Source organism: Motacilla alba, chromosome 2 (assembly GCF_015832195.1).
Source record: "Motacilla alba alba isolate MOTALB_02 chromosome 2, Motacilla_alba_V1.0_pri, whole genome shotgun sequence".
NCBI lineage: Eukaryota > Metazoa > Chordata > Aves > Passeriformes > Motacillidae > Motacilla > Motacilla alba.
The window spans coordinates 27,337,735-27,357,770 of NC_052017.1; the positions used below are offsets into that span (position 1 = coordinate 27,337,735).

General features: G+C 40.7%; 1 protein-coding gene across 1 annotated transcript in view; it reads left to right on the forward strand.

The window, feature by feature from the left end:
- SCIN (scinderin) overlaps positions 1–20,036 on the forward strand; it is a 48,957-nt gene that overhangs the window by 4,826 nt on the left and 24,095 nt on the right. The window contains exons 3-4 of the mRNA XM_038127820.1: positions 754–915; positions 12,937–13,086. Coding sequence (XP_037983748.1) covers positions 754–915; positions 12,937–13,086 — 312 coding nt within the window. The remainder of the gene's footprint in view (positions 1–753; positions 916–12,936; positions 13,087–20,036) is intronic.

Sequence of the window (20,036 nt, forward strand, 5' to 3'; positions counted from 1 at the left end):
TAAGGTTGGCAGTGATGCACCCTAACTTTTACATTTTCTTTTTTTTTTTTTTGTAATTTCAAGAGTCACTCTCTGTTCCAACACAAGGTCTGGGTCTCCCAGAGGAGCGGAGAATGCTGCCTCACAGAGGCACACATCCAAGCCAGTTTACAGGATTATGCTTATGTTTACACTCACATACTGTAAATCAGCAGTTTGCTCTCACTTCCCTTAATTTGCTACTTCTTTCCAGGTTGACTCTTAAGTTGCAAATATTCCTTTCATAAAATTGCAGAGCTGCTGTGGAATTATCCATCCATCTACATGTAACCAGGGACTAAAACCACCCGGACCTCAGAGATTCAAGTTTGAAAAACTTCAAAAGGAGCTGCATATTTCTCTGCTTTTCCTCAGTCCTTGACTTTTGTCCTAAAAATGGGGTCCAGTATTATCTCATCCTCTGAAGGAGGCTGGAGAGTGCTATAAATTCTGTGCTTTCACTTTTGCTGTTTATCTGAAAACCATTTGAAGGAGGGTGATATCTGCTCTCTTGGCTAAAGGTTCACACCTGAGAGTTCAGCAGCAGTGGTGTCTGTCTGGTCTGTGGTCAGCACTCTTAAACAGTACATTAGTACATTACTTTGGCTTGTTTCTCACTACACTATTTTTTTCCACTGCTAGCTCCTCAGCTGTTGCAAAAAAAAAAAAAAAAAAAAGTAACTTTGCAGAAATGAAGCTGAAATAAAGCTGACTGCTTTGTTTTGTTTTATTCAGGCAGGTGGTGTTGCCTCTGGATTTAATCATGTTGTTACTAATGATCTCAGTGCCCAGAGGCTGCTGCATATCAAGGGCCGGAGAGTTGTAAGAGCCACAGAAGTCCCCCTGGCTTGGACCAGCTTCAACAAAGGAGATTGTTTCATTGTTGACCTTGGAAATGTAAGTATTTTGTAGAGCAAAACAATGAAAAGCAAGAGCTGCATTTCTTCCAAGGTTTGAGTCATCCCCTAAAACGCAAAACTGATTTTTGTCACTCATGTGAACCAGCAGAAAGAATCTGCTTTAGAAAATTGGTTTTAGTGTCACACCACTTGAAAAGTTTCAAACTACCCTAAATGTTTCCTGAAGTGTGCACAGATTATCTATCAAGAAACAGGTCTCTTTCCAAGAGAGGAAAGCCATTGGGGTTTTTCACTACAAGTGTTTGAACAGCTTAAACAGTTCACTGTAAGTCCAGTCTGACTTTGGCACTCTCTACCAGATGAATGGGATCAGTGCTAGTTCAGAGCAGAACACAGATTCAACCATTCTCTTAGGAGCATTTTTTCAGTTATCAAACTTTGGTAGTCACAGTAGACTCTAAAGAAATAGCTGCAAAAGTGATGATAAAACTTCTTGAATATTTCAGGAGATCACTTGAGAAGCAATCCTGTGCTTCAAGGCTTTCTGCTGAAAGCAAGTGGAGACAGCACAGAAGAATATTGACACATAAGAGAATTCTGCTTGCTTCAAATGGCTTAAAGTGTAGTGCTGTCACCTTAGAATACATGAGAGTTTCTAAGAGTAGCAGCTGGGATGTAGTCCACACTAATTAGGTGCTAGTTACCAATTTGAAATTACGCTCACAAGTATAAAATGAAAAGCATGTGAAAGGAAATAGTTTATCTGCAGTTGATTTTAACTACAGTGTTTCACAAGGAAGTGGTCAGTTGCTTCAAGATCTCAGAGTTCCCCTGACCTATTGAAAAATGGGCTGTTCTGAATTCATGGTGTGACTTTTCTCTGAAATAAGAAAATTCATGGTTTCTTTTTTCTCTGACAGCATCCCCTAGTGTGACAGTTGAAGATAATCTATATAGAGACTTGATACCAATATATCTTTGATTTTTATTATGGTTCACAACCTCAGCCTTCAGATGGAACACCAAATAGTGTGTTTTGAATATTATCCTATTCCTCTTATGTCAATGTGCTTTAATCATCTGGAACAGCCTGGTGATCAGTATCCGAAGTAATCTCTCAATGTCACTTGGCTTAGAAGACCCAAATCATCTATTCCCTTCCAGAGTTAACCCATGGGAGATAGAAAGTTTGGAACTAAGCCTTGCTAGAAAATGCTGCTTTTGCAGTAAGGCTGTAATTGGGCTTGAGTTTTCTGGAGTTAACCTTCTATGGATATGGTGTGGAACTGCTGGGTGTACTCCATGAATTTGTTCTGACCCTTATTGTGCTGCAGTTACCCAGATGACCTTGAGTAATAACTCAGGCCACACTGCAGGCATGGCAATGACACTGATGAAATGCACTATGGATGTGTTGCAGTGGTACATGTATAGCTTGGGGCCCATCCCTTTTGGTGAGAGGAGAGTGCTCTCACTAAGCAATTTAAATGTAATGTAGAGTTAGACTCTTTACCTGATACTGAATGTACAGCCTTTAACTTTTTCATAGTGTAACATCACTGGTTTCTGATTCACTGTTTGACAAGACAGAGCAGCAATGCAACACCGTGCCTTTGCAGGAAGAAAGATTAGATGTGAACAATACCTAGATCCCTTTTTTTTTTTCCCATTCAGTGGGAAATGTCAAGTCTCATGTCTGATACAGTTCTTGGTCTTGTCATGTCAGTTGCGTAAGAGAGATGGGTTTTTCTGGATGTACTGACAAGTTAAGGAAAAAGATGTTTTAGCATCTAGATATCCATAGTCATAGGTTATTGTATAAACCAGACCATGCTTGTGGGAGATGAAAATGGGTGACATAGTTCAGGATGATGATATACAAGTCTAGTGAAGTACCTCGAAATAAAGGAGTATGGTAGAAAATACAATGTCACAGGAGAAACTTGCTCCAGTTTTATGTGAACTATATTTCAAGCTGCAATAATTGTACTTCACATTGAAATTTTCCATGACTAAAGGCCCATTGTAAATGGAGGAGGTTTTATGAGTCTTTACAGGAGCTCTTAATTGAATTTAAGGTTCCTTTGAAAAAAGAAAAGTATTTTCACTAAAGTACATTCCATTACTTAACAATTGAAATAAAATTAATCTTAAATAGGGTTGCTTCTGAGTTTTGGTATTTCTTGCAGACCACTGAAGACTCACTGTCTAAGAATAATGGGCAGTAATTGCATAAAATAATGAGCTTATAGTCAGTGCTTTTAATATCAAATTATTGTAGTGTGTCAAATAAGATGAATTTCCAAGATTTACTTTTCCCAGTCTCTTAGCTAACCAGAAGGATGGTCTCTATGGCACTGAAAAATCACTTGTACTGTCCATTTCCTGTTATATTTTATCAAGCTGCTTATCTAATATAATAAAAAATCATTTCAGTTCTCCTGTTATTCTCAATTACTGCAGTATTTTAAACTCAGGGTTTGAACAGATAAGGGAAAATTATGAAAGGTAATAATGAATAGGAATAAAATCATTACTTGCCACTAGGATTTCCTTTACAGGGATAATGTGTTAAGCAAAAAGTGTGTGTGGGCATTTCAAGCTAGGTTCACATATTTGCAGTTCAAGTTCTGATATTTATCTCATACCTAGATCATAGAACAGTTTTGGTTGGAAGGGACCTTAAAGGTCATCTAGATCAACTCCCCATGCAATTGGCAGGGACATCTTCAACAAGCTGAGGTTGCTTTGAGCCCTGTTCAGCCTGACCTTGAATGAAGGTTACCCTCTCTTGATCCGGCCTTCTAAGTTGTTGGATTCAAACCTTGGCTGGAAATAAGATCAAAAAATAGTGTTCTAACTGCCTGCCTCCTGACAGTCTCTCTCTCTTACAAGTGGTGGGGATCCCTTGGGGCCGTGTCCCATGTGCACAGCCCACACAGCACCTTGGCTGATCTGTTACTAAACCACATTTACAGCACTTCTAATACCCTGCCCAGATCTCATCTTGCCTCCTTTGGACTCTCTTGGCTGGAAGAGAAAATAGCTGCAGAAGGCAGAGAAAGCCCTGTCTGTGCTATGAGAGGGAGAGTTATCTGTGGGAAATGCATGAAGACCTTTCAGTCAAGCAGTCTTCTGTAACACCATGAGCTGTGACTGTGCTGATCTTCCTTAGAGGGAGTGATCCAGGAGAGTGCTGGGATACCAGACCCTCATTTAAGTTGGGGTGTTTTTGCTACATGGGATTTCCATGACACCTCTTTGGTGAACCTGGGAATCTCTCTGTAAGGGAGCCTTTGGGCAGGCAAGAAAAGTGCCGGGCAGCTGCTTGAGAGGGCCTGGAGTGGAGCACACCTTCCTTTCTCAGGTGCTGCTTAGTGCATCTTGTCCTTGAGCAGGCATAGCTCTGCTCAGGGCCTCCCAGGAGCTGCTGTTTTCTGCCACACAACCATAGAATATGCTAGGTTGGAAGGGACCTGCAAGGATCATAAAGTCAAACTCTTAGTCCCACACAGGACAGCCCCGAGAGTCAAACTGTGTGCCTGGGAGCATTGTCCAAGTTCCTGTTGAACTCTGTCAGCCTTGGTGCTGCGACCATGTCCCTGAGGAGCCCATTCCAGTGCCTAACCACTGGCTGGATGAAGAACTGTTTTCTAATATCCAACCTAAACTCCTCTGATACAACTTCAGGCCACTCCCTCAGGTCCTGTCACTGGACACCAGAGAGGAGATCAGTGTCTGCCCCTCCTCTTCCCCTTAGAGGAAGTTGTAACTGCAGTGAGATCTTCCTTCAGTCTCCTCTTCTCCAGGCCGAACAGACCAAGTGACCTCAGCTGATCCTCATGCAGCTTCCCCTCAAGACCCTTCCAATCCTGTCCTGAACTATTCCTGGTATCCCATCCAAGAGGCTCCAGGATGGGTTTGACAGTTCTTGGTGGCCTTAAAGTGCCTGGCCTTGCTCTGTGCTGCTCTTTACCTCCAGATGCAGCTCTCCCTGTTTCAGCCCATCCTCCAGCCACCTCCCCTTAGACACAGTCCTTTTTCTTCCTTCATCACCAAGACATTTCTCAAAACAGCAAGGACCAGGAGGACGTGGAAAATGGTCACAGAAGGCAAGGGGAAAGATCAATCGCTGTACCATTTAGTTAGTAGCACACATACAGTTTTTGAGGCTATTTTTTAGTATTTATCTAGATGCATAAGTAAACATACTGTATATGTGTATATTTCTGATAAGATGTGCTGAAGACTTTCATATCTTTTATCAATTTTCCTGGTTTAAAGTGGGAAGGAAACTTGTCAGTTTTGTGAAATTAGCCCTGTGTATATTGATCTATGCTGGTTATTTATGAAACTGGAGTGTTAAGATATGTCAATAATTTGGGTGGTTATCAAAACATGGAGCAGAAATAATGGGAGTAACAATATAACAAAGCAAAATTTATTGATCAGCTGATTTTATTGAATGCTTCCCAACTCAGTTTGGGAAGCCCTGCTGCATGAAGGCTGTCTGAAATTGTATCCGTAGTGACCAGCAAAAATATTCTTTGTGTGTGTGTTTAGATAGAGGTTTGTGAAATGTAAGACTTGACTCTGTCTGATTAATCTCCTGATGGGAGACAGCAGCAGTACCATGAGCTAGGTGACTGCAAAGGGCAGGCTGAGAGCTGTGCACTGCTCAGCCTTCTCAAAGAAATGAAGAGTTGTTAAGATAAGGGGGTGAAGGGCAATGTGTGATAACTACCACTGAGGTTTCAGCTTGGGCTTGATTGCAGCTGGAAAGTTTTGTCAGTACAATAAAAGTTCTCCACGCAGAACATCATCCTTCTCCCAAAGGAAGAATGCAGATGGGTGAGGTGGTAACTACAGCTCAAGCTAAATGAAGTCTGAAGGTAAACTCTACTCAGTTGTCCATTCTTCCTATTCCTATAGTGGTGCTGATAAACTGATCTATAAACAGCCAGGAGGTTGCTGGTTTGAAATGTAAGAGCCCACAATATTCTTAGAAACAGCTTATGCTATCTAGCAATCAATGTATGTATTTCTCAAGGGCTTCATGAATCCAGATGAAATTTATGAAGTTAGAACTCAAAAGTATGAGACTCTACAGAGTTGTCATCCTGTATCTGTCAGTATGTTCCTACTAGAGCACCTGACATAATAAGCATGTCAGAAGAAGAAAAATTGCTGCCTTGCAAAGACACAAGAAGAAATACATCAGGCAAAAAGGCTGGCTTTTTGTGACAGCTGCTTTTCACAACAGTTGTTAACTTGGTGTAGATTAAACTATGTTTACAAAGAAATGTAACTTCTGCTTTTTAAAGAGCAAGATAGCAGATACTTGCTTTATGGTTATGACCATGGGGTATGATTCAGCATCACATTGCAGCCTTAAGTGCAGTTTTCTTGGTGGCTTCTGTAATCTTCCCTCACTACTTCTTTTAGGTGACTTTGCTTCTCTTCCATTGGATAAAGCAACTCACAACAGGAAAATTAGTTACTTTAATAAGCAAAGTCACTGTTAAGGTATGAACAGGGCTGGAAGAGCAGATTCTTGCATTTTTCCATTCATCACTGTACATTTTTAGTTGCTTTCCCTCGCTCTAACAACTGAATCATGTAGCTTTTCCATTCACATGTTTCCTCCCACAACTAACCTCTTCTCCAGTTTCCCCCAGCTGAGAGTTAAACTATTGCTCATGCTGCAGCAGGGAGCTGCCAAACCGGTAGCTGAGCTTGAAGAACTAAAGTGATTAGGTTCTTTATTAACTTATTAACAGCATTAAAATGTTGTTCTGTCTATAAAATGTGTATCTTGGTAAGCAAGCGTCTTAATTTCTCAGTAATTCTGTGAACCAGTTACTCCAGCAGTTTAAATGCCAGCATTCTGGAAGTTGCTACAGTCTCCAAGTCATCAGATGGAGGAAAAAGAAGTCCTTTTCCCCCCTACTTCAGCTAAAGTATTCAGAGTATGGATTTTTCTTCATACTCTATGGACTGGAAAGTTTCCCCTCACCCCCACTTTTAGACGGAAAAGTAGCTGAACCAGAGATCATTGTTTAAGCTTCAGGTGGACTGGACACACATGTATCCACAAGGATTCAGCCAAGTTCATTTTCTTCCTGATGTGGTAGGAAATCCAGCTGTTTTGCTCCTTGAGCTGCTGTTGTTTAGAGCTAAGACTATCCGGATATTGACCCCTTAATCTACTGTGGTATATCAAAAACTGTTCCTAGTACATGCTAGCAAAACAGGTGTGAGAGGAAAAATGAATGTACCAAGTGCATGACTCTGCTATATCTGACTTATTTTTAGTCTGAAAATTTGTTCCGTTTGAGTCAAACGGGAGACTCCAAAGACTGGTTACAAAGACACTATTGTAATTTTACTAGTAATTTTAATTTTTTTTAGCTCATGGTGGCCTCAGAGGTATTCTGTCTGAATGAATTTGGAGTTTGTTTTGGATTATCAAAACTCCACAGCTTTCAATGATTCACTGTATTGCAGTTTCAAAAAAGTTAGATTTTAGGGATATATGAAATGAGAGGATTTTTTTCCTTGCCTGTGTCAAGAATTCAGCAGTCAAGAAAGGAAAAAAGTGAAAAAATAATTTAAGGAGAAAAATGCGTTCAGTAGCCTATATTAATCTGGTTGAATCCAAACATTCTTAATTCACACATATTGTTAGTTGCTTAAAAAAACTGTATGTCAGTAAACTGGCAAGCGCTGCATTATAATTGTTTTTGTTGATTGATTTTTTTCCCCTTCGTGTGGATTTTGTTTTCTTGATTTAGCACTTTTCTGTACTTAAAAAAAGCAACCAAACAAAAACATAAACATAAAAAAACTCCACACTCTTGCTTTAGGGCTGTCTGTTTTATTTCCAAAACCTTGGTGTTTGAAATACAAATACCAACGTAATATGCCACTGTTTTACAAACACTTAGAATTAAAGGCATTAGAAGTATTTCTGTTGCTTGCAGTTCATATATATACTTTTTTTCCTAATTTATTTCTATTTTGTATTGGCATTTCTTCTTTGAACATAATAAGTTTAATTATAGGACTGGACTTTTAACAAGCTGAAAGAGACTCAAGCCTTATCAGAGCAGCTGTTCACTAATGACTGTGGAGAGTCTCAGCTGAGTGCCTGCCCATTATTTTGATAGTCGCATGATAAGATGTGTATAAAGCTTTGCCAATATTCATGTGTGTTCCATCTGCCTCTAGCATTGCTGGGCTTTTTTTCTGCTTCCTTCAGGAGGCGAGTACTTAGGAATGCTGGCTCTTTTGGGGTTTCCTACATCCCAGCTCTTCTCCTCCTGACCCACCCGTCCTTACAAGCCTCATCAGCCTTTCTTCTTATGTGGGCAAAGGTGGACAGGTTTAAGATGTTTCAGGGCCTCCAAACAAAGAATAGAGGCATGGCAGCTTGTGATGCTTGGCTTAAGTTCTTTTTTTAGTGAAAGTTTAAAGTTTATTTCAATATTTTGAGGTTAATGAGACTTCAACATTTCACTGTTATTTTCTACCTAAATGAAAGTTTCACCACAAATTACTTCTTATTAGAGTTTTGAAACCTGTTTATTTTGTTTAGCTTTTTAATATATTTTCATGTAAGAGAGTGCAAATCAGCAATTACAGTAGAGGCCTGGAAATTAGTAGATATTTCAATAGACATACAGGTTTGAAACACTTGCATGTTTAGGGCATGTTTGACTAGAGAAAAACAACTTTACAGATTTAAGCTTCTTGGCTTTTCCTGTCATTGTCCTGGCTAAGATCCACAGAAATGACCATGAAAGATCTAGAAAAGAGAGTATATTTTCATGTGCCTCCAGCCTGAGGAGGCTGCCAGTTGAATACAGAGGTGGCTATGTGTTGGAGGGGAAAAAATGGTTTTTATGTCACTTCTGAAATAAGTGATTTTTTTGTTTGTTTTTCCTTCTCTTGCTCTGCATGCCATTTGGGGCTGGAGCAGGAAGCAGGAGGTGTATTTTCACAGTCCCCCTCCATACAGGGAAAAGTGCCAAGGTGCTCTTGCTCAGGGTTACACATGAGCCATGCATAGTCATCCTGATGCACAACCTCTGTGTAGAAGCTAAATGTTGGGTCATTTTTACTGTGCTTTGGAAATATCCTGTGACTTGCACAAGGTCACTCTGCAGCCCAGAAGCTATTTGGAGTAAGGGCAGTGAATTCTGACATTCTCTGGATGGAAGACCAAACTGTTTCCCCAAAATGTGCAGTTGAGGGGAGAGCTCATACTGACCACAGTGTGCATGGCCCAGACCCAGCTTGCCTTCCCAACCTCACTCAGGAGCTCTAGGGTAGTCACTGTTGTTCTTTATAACATTTTTCATTATAAGGTTATATTCATAACAATGTTACTCATTATATTATATTTATTCAATATTACTCAATATATTATATTAATTAAAATGTTAGTTTCATTACAACATTATTCATTAAAATGTTTTCTTTCCCTCAGCTGTTAATTGTCCCACTGTGATAACTATATTGATATCAACATACATTAATATAGGGTATCTCTCTCTGAATTCTGTTTAAGAGGTTTAAAAAAGTAAATACTGCTAGCGCAAACTTCTGAAAATAAACTGGGCTTGGCACAGGAATTACTGATGAATGAAGCTCTTTTATTTTGAGGGGAGTGAACACTTGAAGTCTGTTTTCATTTTAATGGAAACATTTTTTGTCAACCTGCCAATTCCAAATAAAGTTAGCAAAACAAACCTAAAAATAGTGAAGGTGTAGTACAGCTAGGAAATTCTGAAAGTAGTGAGTGAGCTGAAGCTAAATATCATATTTTGCCCTAGTTTAATTTTATATGTCTAAAAAATAAATACAGTAATACCAAAATATGACCCAAAAGCTCAATGACTTTTTTGATACCGTTAGGTAACTAATGGACTATTTCAGGTAAATCCAGATCTAAATATTAGCCTTCTCAAGAAGTGGCCTTAACTTCTAAAACTCCTCTGGTTTTAAATTGTTGAAAAACTGAAGCTGCTTGGAGGTTGAAATGGCTAAGTTATATCAGGAAGACAAAATTCAGCTTCTCTGCTGTGAGGCCTCAAAATTAGATACATTGAAAATGAGAATTTGAGTTCAGAAGAGAAAATAATTAAATCCAAGCTCCTGAAAGCTTCTAGCACTGAATGCTTAAGATATTTTAGTGATCATAGTAAATACATTACCATATTATGTATTTTGGGACATTTTCATGGCCTGTGGCTGCTCACGTCCTTCTATTTGATTATACAGTAGATGTAGTTTAACTTTTAGGCTTTTAATAATAGTGTCTTTATTCTCTAGTGCTAAAAAGACACAGATTCTTATTTCTCTAGCTTTTAAAATCGGTATTTTTCAAATAACCATGTAAAATGGAGCTTGTCAATCTCCAGATCAAGAATGTTTTCAGACACTGCTTGTTGATTCAGGTGGTGGTTTATGCAGTAGAAGAAAACCTGTAATGTGGAATATTATCTTCCTTAAAAATAATGTGACCTGCAAATTTAAAAATCTGAAATCCATTACTGTAGATTTTTAAAGGTCCTTCTCCTTCCTCAGGCTCGCTCATTTGAAGCCTAGAGCCTGTGGACTGTAGGAGAGCTCAGTTTAGTCACTTGCTGGCTGAAGGCTGACAAGGAGAGTAAACTGTGAATGTGGGGTAACTTGGGTGCAGTGGGTCCTTTAGGAGAGGCTAAGAAAAGAAAATGTGAATTTATTGTCCAAGAAGTAAAGGTCTTTGTAATTTGCAGTGGCAGTTGAAGTCTCACAATATCCTTTGTGGTCAGTACAGCAAAAATAGTCGTTTTGTAGATGCAACTACTTGTTTGAGGTTCCATCACCAGTTACCAAAAAACCAAGAGAAGGCCAATGGGTACAACTGAAGCTGCACTTCTAGCCTTTCTGAATGAGCAATGTCTACCAATTGCCACATCAACACTGAGATAAGGCAATAGCTGCCTTGACTCCCTACAAAGAATTCCTGTTTACTGCTGCAGTATCTCTAGTGACTCCTGTTTTCTCACATAATTGCAAACAAGCTCAATTAGTGGGATGTATGCCAAGATGAGAATAATGCTAAGGAGTCTGTGTTGTGGAAAGTCTCCATGAATTTGGTAGGAAAGGGCTGAAGCAGTGCCTGGCAGTCACAAATGTGTTAAAAATCTGCTCAGATTGAAATGTTTTGCTTTTTGCACATTCAGTTCTTTAGAAGATTATTTCCTTAAGTATGAACAGACATTTTGTTTTCCTGGGGAAATGTAGAAAGTCAGATTTAAGATCAGGTCCAGACCTGACACCACCTATGTCTCCAGATTCTGGATACTTGGTAAACTGACTGTATTTAAACCAGAACTTAGAAGCAGTCTTTTAATTTAAGCCTACAGTCAAGTTGTTGAAGGCAAGCTGAAAACCTCACAGCTTTCATTGCATAACATCTGCAAGTTGAAAGGGATAGAATTCTGTGAATCTGTGGTGTAATCCTGACAAAGCTTAAAACTTTGTCTTTGAAGAGATGCTTTTGAAGTGGGGAAAGGAGGTTGGAAGGGAACAGTGAGATCACTGCAATCTCACTGTGGGGGGTTTTTGTGTCCGGACAGGTGAAGAGTAACTGTTGGAAGTTACTAGCTGTGTTTTGTATGCAGGTGCCATGAATGTTATCTGTCTTCTAAAAATTTGCATCTGCTAGTACTGAGAAGCTGTGCTTCATCCCTCACTTGTGTCAAACCACCCTTTCAAGTACTGTTAAGGAGCAACAGCGGTCAGCAGAAATAACTTGATTTTTTTTTTTATGAAACAGATTTTCATGTCAAATCTAAGTTTTATACAGTTGTATATACAACATAAAACTAAGTCCAAATAATTTATTCAGTGAGGGCTCTGATTAAAATTTGCATTGCAGATGAATGCAAACCAGTTGAACCTTATTAAAACTGAAAACGGCTGTGTACCTTTAGTGCTCTACCATTTGAACTATTTGACAGAATCATGTGAAGAATCAAATTACCTTCTTCCAGGAGAAGGTGGGGAAAGCAACCAGCCAAAATGAGGAATTTCCTTGGACTGGCTCCTTCCAGCCCAGTCTCTGGCATCCCTGCAGCTTATGTTATGCCTTTCGTTAGTAATCATCATCAAGACCAAAATCTAAATTCTTTATTCTGAAATGCTTCAACTTCTGGATGAATATTAGGGATTGCCAAAACTGGGGGTCCTTGGTCTGTGTGGCTGAATCAGGTGACCTGTCTTAGGCTGGTTCTGGTGCCTCCCTTTCCTGAGAAGTGCCCTGGGAACATGCTGCATTCTGCAAAAGGTCAGCAAATAAAATCTGGATTGAAAGATCTAACTGTACTTTAGTAACATATACAATGTGGATCTTCCTGGAGATTTTGAAATGAATTTGTTTCTTGACACAGGTGAGTACCAGCACTGCTGAAGTACCATAGAAGAGGAGCTGACATATGTAGGAGTTCCTGGTTCTTTAATTAGCTAAAGCTCTATATGTAATTGGGATAAAACTCAGTCAAACCAAAACTCTGATTTTTCTGAGCTCTAGTGATCTCCTAGTTATGTAGAAGCTAAATTATGTTATGTAAATATCTAGCATATTACAGCATCACAGAATGAAATAGGTTGGAAAAGACCTCTGAGATCACTGAGTCCAACCTTTGACTGAACATCATCTTGTCAACAAGACCACAGCATTAAATGCCATATCCTGTCTTTTCTTGAACACCTCCAGGGGTGTGACTCTGCCACCTCCCTGGGCAACCCATTTCTATGTTTACCCTTTCTATGAAGAAATTTCTTCTAATACCCAACCTAAATCTCTCCTGGTGCAGTTCAAGACTAGGTCAGAGATACAGCAAATATCTACGTGATTGAGTGGCTCTCTTCTAGAAAGTGCTTCTGAAAGATTCACTGATGGTTCCGGTGGTTTAGACCCAGTAGGATAATTATTAATGAAATTAATTCCATAATTTTGCTGTGTTGAATCCCATTGCTAAAGTGTGTGTTGTTTTCATTATTTCAGGAGATCTATCAGTGGTGTGGCTCATCATGCAATAAGTACGAGCGGCTGAAGGCTACACAGGTTGCTGTTGGCATTCGGGACAACGAACGAAATGGAAGGTCTAAATTAATTACTGTGGAAGAAGGGAGTGAGCCAGAACGCCTCATAGAGGTATTGTAATGTGCAAACTTATTGCTGACATAGTTGAGAATAAAAAATTTTTGCACCTCAGGAGCTAAATCAGATTGGGCTCATGCTAAGAAGACAGATAAAGGGTATGTAGGCCAGTTTATCCCCTTTTCTTCCTTCCTTATCCAGGCAGTGTTAAGTTAATTGGGCATTATAGTCTGAGAGAATTAATCATCTGAGAACACTTTTACAAGAACAAATGTTTGCTTTATTGAGTTAGCTGTACAGTGACTGAATTAACACCGTGCCTCACTCCAGAGCACGCCATCAGCTCTGTGTGAGGAAGGAGCATCCATCTGGGACAGCACCAAAGAAGGAAGGGCACAGCATTACTGTGTGTAGAAAGTAAAAGAATGTGGCATATTGCATATTGATTTGGCTAGGGGCCAAACACACTGCTTTGCATACTTCTGCTTCTATTTCAAGATCATATGTACCTAGCCTCTAGTAACCCCAGTGAGCCCCTTCCTCATACATTTCGATAGTTTAACAATTTACTTAAAATCCCCAGATTTCAGATATCACAACTGAGCTGATCAAAGTAGAGTGGAAGAAAAATTCCCAATTTATGGATTTTTCAGATCTCGAAAAGTTAACAAACACTCCTGTGTTGCTACAGGTGGCCTACTAATAAAAGCATTAGCACCTGACATTTGTGTCCTAAATGAAGCTTCTTCCATTCATTCTCTAAAGAGAAGGAAGAGGGAAGCAGGGTCACAAAGCAATACTTCAGTAAAATGGAATGTGTACAGCTAGGATATTGAGTTCAGGAGGTAAAGCTAATGGTGCATGCAGGAGTGCAATTATTTTTTGTGCTGCTTTCATTCAGTGTGGTAATTTGCAGCATAACTAGTTACTGCCTGAGAGCAAAACAGGTGCTGAGCCACCAGCCCGTGGCCATGCTGGCTGTGGGGACCCCTTTGGGTGGCCTGCAAAGACCTTTTCTCCTCTGGGTGTGAGTACAGATGTGGCTGTGATCAGAAGTAGGGGAGGTGGCACCCAGTGTACCGGAGATTTTTTGAAGAGGGGAAAAAAAAATTCATGCAAACAATACAATACTCTGACTGTTTTTTTACTTCCTTGTACAGACTTTCCACACTGGCTCTGATGTGGCACATATTTTACATGTATAACTCTTTTGAAGAGGACAGATAGATTGACAATTAGAGAGCAACCTCCTGCCCCTGATTTGAATCACAGCATTGGGCCATGCTGTGGGGACCGTGGCCATGCTGGCTGTGGGGACCCCTTTGGGTGGCCTGCAAAGACCTTTTCTCCTCTGGGTGTGAGTACAGATGTGGCTGTGATCAGAAGTAGGGGAGGTGGCACCCAGTGTACCGGAGATTTTTTGAAGAGGGGAAAAAAAAATTCATGCAAACAATACAATACTCTGACTGTTTTTTTACTTCCTTGTACAGACTTTCCACACTGGCTCTGATGTGGCACATATTTTACATGTATAACTCTTTTGAAGAGGACAGATAGATTGACAATTAGAGAGCAACCTCCTGCCCCTGATTTGAATCACAGCATTGGGTTGCATCCTGCTGCAGCTGTGGCTGGGTGGCACTGGGACCCTGCCTCTGGCCACAGCTGCTGCTGCCGGCCCATCCTGGGGTTACCTGTGGAGGCTCTGAACAGAGCTTCTGGTATGCTTATGTGTGACTTGGGAGCATTGATCAGAGCAGCTCCCTTTGCTCCTCTTACCTGGCTAAGGTGCAGGTGCAGATAAGTTGGACTTTTGTGCTACCCCGGTGAGGACATGGGCCAGCTGCAGGCTGCCTCCCTGCTGTCCCCCTCCATGGGCTCTGAGGGGAAGGGATATGCTGCCCTTGCCCCTGCATCTTCTTGTCAGACTTCCATTTGTGTGCAACTGTTGTTTTGTAGCAACCTCAACACATGATAAAGAGCAGGAAAACAGCAAGGGGGCATTTTGATCCTGTAGTGCATTGTTATTGTATCAGGGAATAAATTTTTTCTTCACTTGCACAGCAGTGTATGAAGAAGTTTATGCTTTTAAGAAAAAGAATATAGAATATATTCTTTCTGAATATAGAGGGAACAGATATGGGTAGTTCAATGCAATTAGATTAACTGCTTTTATTGCTGCCACTGTGATGAGCCCAGTTTGAGTGAGTGTGTCAGCAGTCAGGGTGTATTTTCTATTCTGCATTGTGCTGTCCTTGCTTTTGTAAGTACTACTTCCATAACAGGGTCTGCAGCTCAGCTGTCCCAGTCCACTCTGAAATGTGCTGCTAATAAGTCAGGAGGGTAGTTAACCTCACAAACATCTAAAATTTATTAATCCTTATTCCTGCTCTAACTGTTTCCAGTTTCTGGTACTCTTTGTTTGGATTTCTCCTTCCTTCCACAAAATTGTCTCTTAACTTGCTGTTACACTCTCCTAGGCTAACTGCTGCTGAGCTAACATTGTATTTGTTTCTTCTCTCTACATCAGGAAGGGTGGATTTTTGGCATCTCCAGCTTTCTTAGAAAAAGCTTGATTTATTTTCTAAGGAAAAGAATTACATACTTTAAATATTCATTTTGTCATCCAGTATGCCACTGAAATCAGAAAGAGATTTCCTAAAATTATCTCCTCTGACAAATGTCAGGAATTACTCTCCTTCCTGTGAGCTAGAAATCTGCTTTCATATCGGTGGCCAAACTTGCTCATGCCGTGCCAGCAGATGCTTCAGGCAGGGGCTGACATACCCATCATGAGTACCAGTAAAAAGAGCCAGTACTGATCTTATTCCTGCTCCATAAGCACAGAGTTGTGACTCCCTACAGAAAAGCAAAACTTCTGTGCCTGCACCCCACCTCAGAGGCAAGACACAGGCTGGCTGAACTAACCCTGCTCCACTTCTGTCCTGCTGTAGCATTAGCAGAGGCAGCAGTGCTGTGATGAGGAGGGGTTTCCTGGCCAGCCCACTGTCCTGCTGGGAGCTGAGGTGCTGTGGGTGAGGTGAACTTGTCTGATAAAGGCAGTTACTGCTCCCAGCTACCATTTTTAGCAGTGGGGACAGGCTGCACTGCTCTAATTTGCCCATGGGAGAGAACTGTCTGGAGCTGCTGTAGGACTGGATGAATTGCTGTGGCAGACCAGCAAGACACAGCTTGCTTGCCCTGGGAAAGGAGCATTACTAGAAGCTGGGTATGTGAGTAGTTTTGACAGCAGCAAGCCCTTTTTCATCTGCCACCACAGGCCACACAGTGAGCATCCTGTGCTTGCACTCTGGAAACACAGCCTGTCTGGAAAGCTCAGACTTGCAGCACATGTGCAGAAGTTCCCAGAAGATGCTTCAGGGATCACTAGAACTCTGTGAAGACAAGGCAGAAGCTTTCTGTGCAAGCACATCAGAGATATTTGTGTTATCTGGCTTCACCTCCATTGGAGGTGAAGCCAGATACGTAAATATGGCTTTAGGTGCCAGATTTAGGTGAGGTAGTGACTGGCAGGTTTAAAGAAGCAGTGTTGCATAGGATTGCTATCTTGGAAAATTAAAGGATAAACAGACCACCTTGGACAAATTGCTGCTGTTGCTGTGACTGGTCACCAGTCTCAACAGAACATTAAAAAAGGCACCAGATGCCAACTCTGCTCTGATTTTCATATGTAAACAGCTGAATAGTTGCCCATTCTGCTGTATCTTACACTTGAATGTTCAAATTGTGTTACAGGAATTTTTTTTACCTTCATGGGACCAATCCAAAAACAGATCTTAGCAATGGTTGACACAGTTTGGTAGCTGCTACCTGTGCTGACAGTAATACTTATCCTTCTCACTGCTTGCAGTGGTAAGCAGAGTTCTCACAGCACTGCTTTTAGTTGCCCAAGAGATCACTGAGGACTGAGAGCAGCCAAAGTAATTGGCAGCCATGGTCAGGACAGGCAATTTTCTTACACTAACTGGAATCTCTGCTCTAGTTTTAAAGAGAGGACAAAACTGGAGAAACTGTATTTTTAAAAGTTTCCCATAATCTCATTATTTAATATTGTTGAGTAATGGCAAACTAGAAAAACAAGGAATCAGAAATTAGTGTATTTGTGAAGATTTCTACTCTGCCAGCAAGCTGAAGGTGCTTGTAGTAATGCAGGAAGCATAGAAGCATTCAGTTCTGAGTCACTCAAGGGGGAAGTATGCAAAGCATCCAATCCTCCATTTGTTGTGCAGCAATCCCTTGATCTGGTATCATAACTCTAGAGATGAAGTAGAGAGGAAGAGAAAGTCTCAGTATATTTATTTTCCTCTATTTGTGTAATTTGAAATATTAGGCACCCTAAAATATGTTTATGTTGATAGTACTTTCTGTCTACATAGGCTCATCTCCCTGTTGTACATTTCAAGTATGTTAGGCAGCTGTGTCAGTCTGCAGGGTATGAGAGCCAATGAAAAAGTAGGATTGACTGAGTTCTACCTAAACTAAGTGTTAAGTCTGCATCTGCCCTCTCTGCTTAATATGTCATGTTCAGCTAACAGTTTTCAAGATGCTTGTGTTTTCTCTAAGCCTGTCTGATTCATAGAATTTGTTGTTCCCTTACAAATGACTCCCTTAAAACTGCAGCTCTTGGTACTATATGGTTGCTGTGGGTTTTACTGCTGAGACTTTTTGTTGTGGTTTTGTAAAGGTTTTTGATTTTCATGATTGAAAACAATAAAACCTGAGAAATGTGACAGCAGAGGTTCAAAACCACATGAATCATCTTGTTAGTATGCATCTTTGGAATCACACCTCTGCCTTTAAACATGAAGCTCTGCCACTTTTATTTACTCAGCATTTGCAGCAGTCACATGCCTGTTTTTGTGAGCATTCTAGAGCCCTTACAACAGGCGGGTCCAAACCTCTCATAAAATACTTGTGTAAAGATTCAGCTAGTGTAAATACCAAGCAAGAGGGAGAACCTCTTCCTCCTTGCTGGTAAAGCAGCCTTCCTAGTCCCTGCTCTTTCTTTAAAGCCCCTAAGCAATGATTAATCATGAGAATTGCTGAGTGCCATTGTATTCAGTGACGATTGTTTTTGCCTGTGGTGTGAATAAATACTACAGGTGAATGGTGTGATCATATTACAGCCAGTCACTCCTTCCTACCTTTGTAGGACTGGAAAGGGACTGGCAGTACTATGCAGTGCTAGCTCAGCCCTGTGGATAAAATCCCAAGAGCATAGACAATAAAGGGATTGCATTGCAAATGCAAGTTACAGAGTTTCTAGACTGTAGAGACCCAAATAATGCAAACATGTTGAAAACATGAAGCTCCAGTAACCCTTAAATTAATGGGATGAATGTCTGCCCACATGGATAGAAGAGCAGGATTGCTCCTTCCTTTTTTATTAGCTTCAAGCCCTTAAAAATTATTTTTTACAAACCAAAGATCATTTCCAAGGACAGCATGAAGCACAGTGAGGTAGCTGGGGGAAAGTGAGGCTTGCCTTGACATGTAAGTGGGTGTGAGAGTGCAAAGACATGCTGCTCTGAAGGAGCTGTGCTGGTTCCTGCAGTCCCTGGCCCTGTCACATGGATCATTATGTAAGGCTGGAAGAGCAACATGTGTCCCACTGGTGAAGGTTCTGCTTTTGTACCTCCTCCTTTCCCAGAGCCAGCAAGAGCAGGATATGTCATCACAGCTCTGCAAAAGCAAAAACTGCTCTTGCTACTCTCAACGTTTGTGTTCCTTCTTGTTCCCTTGCTTTTGCTTGTATTACGGACTCAAGTCATGCTAAGGGGAGGTTTGTTTGTTTTGTATACAGAGGAGTGAAGGAACAGTGGGATGGGTGATGGAAGAGGAGGAAGAGGGGTAACTTTTTAGAATAATATTCTATTCTAACTTTTTGTGGACTACAAACTCTAGGCATTTGTTAGGGATTAAACAGTTGTTTAATCATGTAGCTTGTACACAGTTTTACTCAAATGCTACGTGTTCATAAGCTCTGAATTGCATGTAACTGTCAGGGCCCAGCCTGACCTGTTCACAACAAAAAAAATGCCCAGTATGAAAAGTAATGAAGTCCCATCTATGGCTTTGGAAATATGTAAAGCAAAGTTGCCTAGTATCATCTAAACTGAGCTGGAAAAAAATAGACATTATTCCAAGGAATTTTGTGAAATGAATACTAGAAATGAATTTCAGTCCCAGGGTAAGAGGCAGTATTGAACAGTCATGTACAAAGGAAAATGAATGCCCTGAGAGAAGGATGAGGACAATGGAAGTTGTACCAGACCCCCGTGCAAAGACTCAGTAACACAGGCACACAGAGAAGTCAACTATATTTTCATGAGAATACAAAGACTTTAGAAAGCTAATGGACAGAAAATAGCAGAACTGCTAGCTGTAGTTTCTATTAGTAGTTGCGTTGGCTACTCAAGTGAACAGACAGCTTTCTCAGGCTGCTTTGAAACTGTGGGTCAAATTTACCCTGCAGGAACATGAATATGCTGCTTCACTCGAGTGATTTTGGGTATAGGTGGGTGCCAGCAAGAATTTGGGCCCTGTCATTTTGATCAGTTTGTTGGATACAACTCAAAATAGTCCAGGGGAATAAACCTACAGGGGTAAGAATCTTACACATGACTGTGCACCTTTCATAGCAACACCTGTTCAGTCTGAGGAGTGGCAGTTTACCAAACATTCCAGTGTTTAATTAAGCTTTTAAGCTTTATGATGGGCTGGGAAAGTGGGTACAAAGTGCAAACCCCTTGCCCTTCAGGGTGCCAGTTTCAAACTGTCAAAACCAGGAGTTCTGTGTTCTTTACAGCAATGGAGCCTATCTCCTTCATTAAGGACAGTCCCTTTCCTTGATACAAATTTACATTTAAATGACTCAGACAAAACTTGCATGGCTTGGATTCCAGTACACCTTAGCTGCTTTGCACCAGCTGAGCATTTGGCCCAGCATTTCCCCCAGACCCACGTAGAAGATCAAGAGGGGT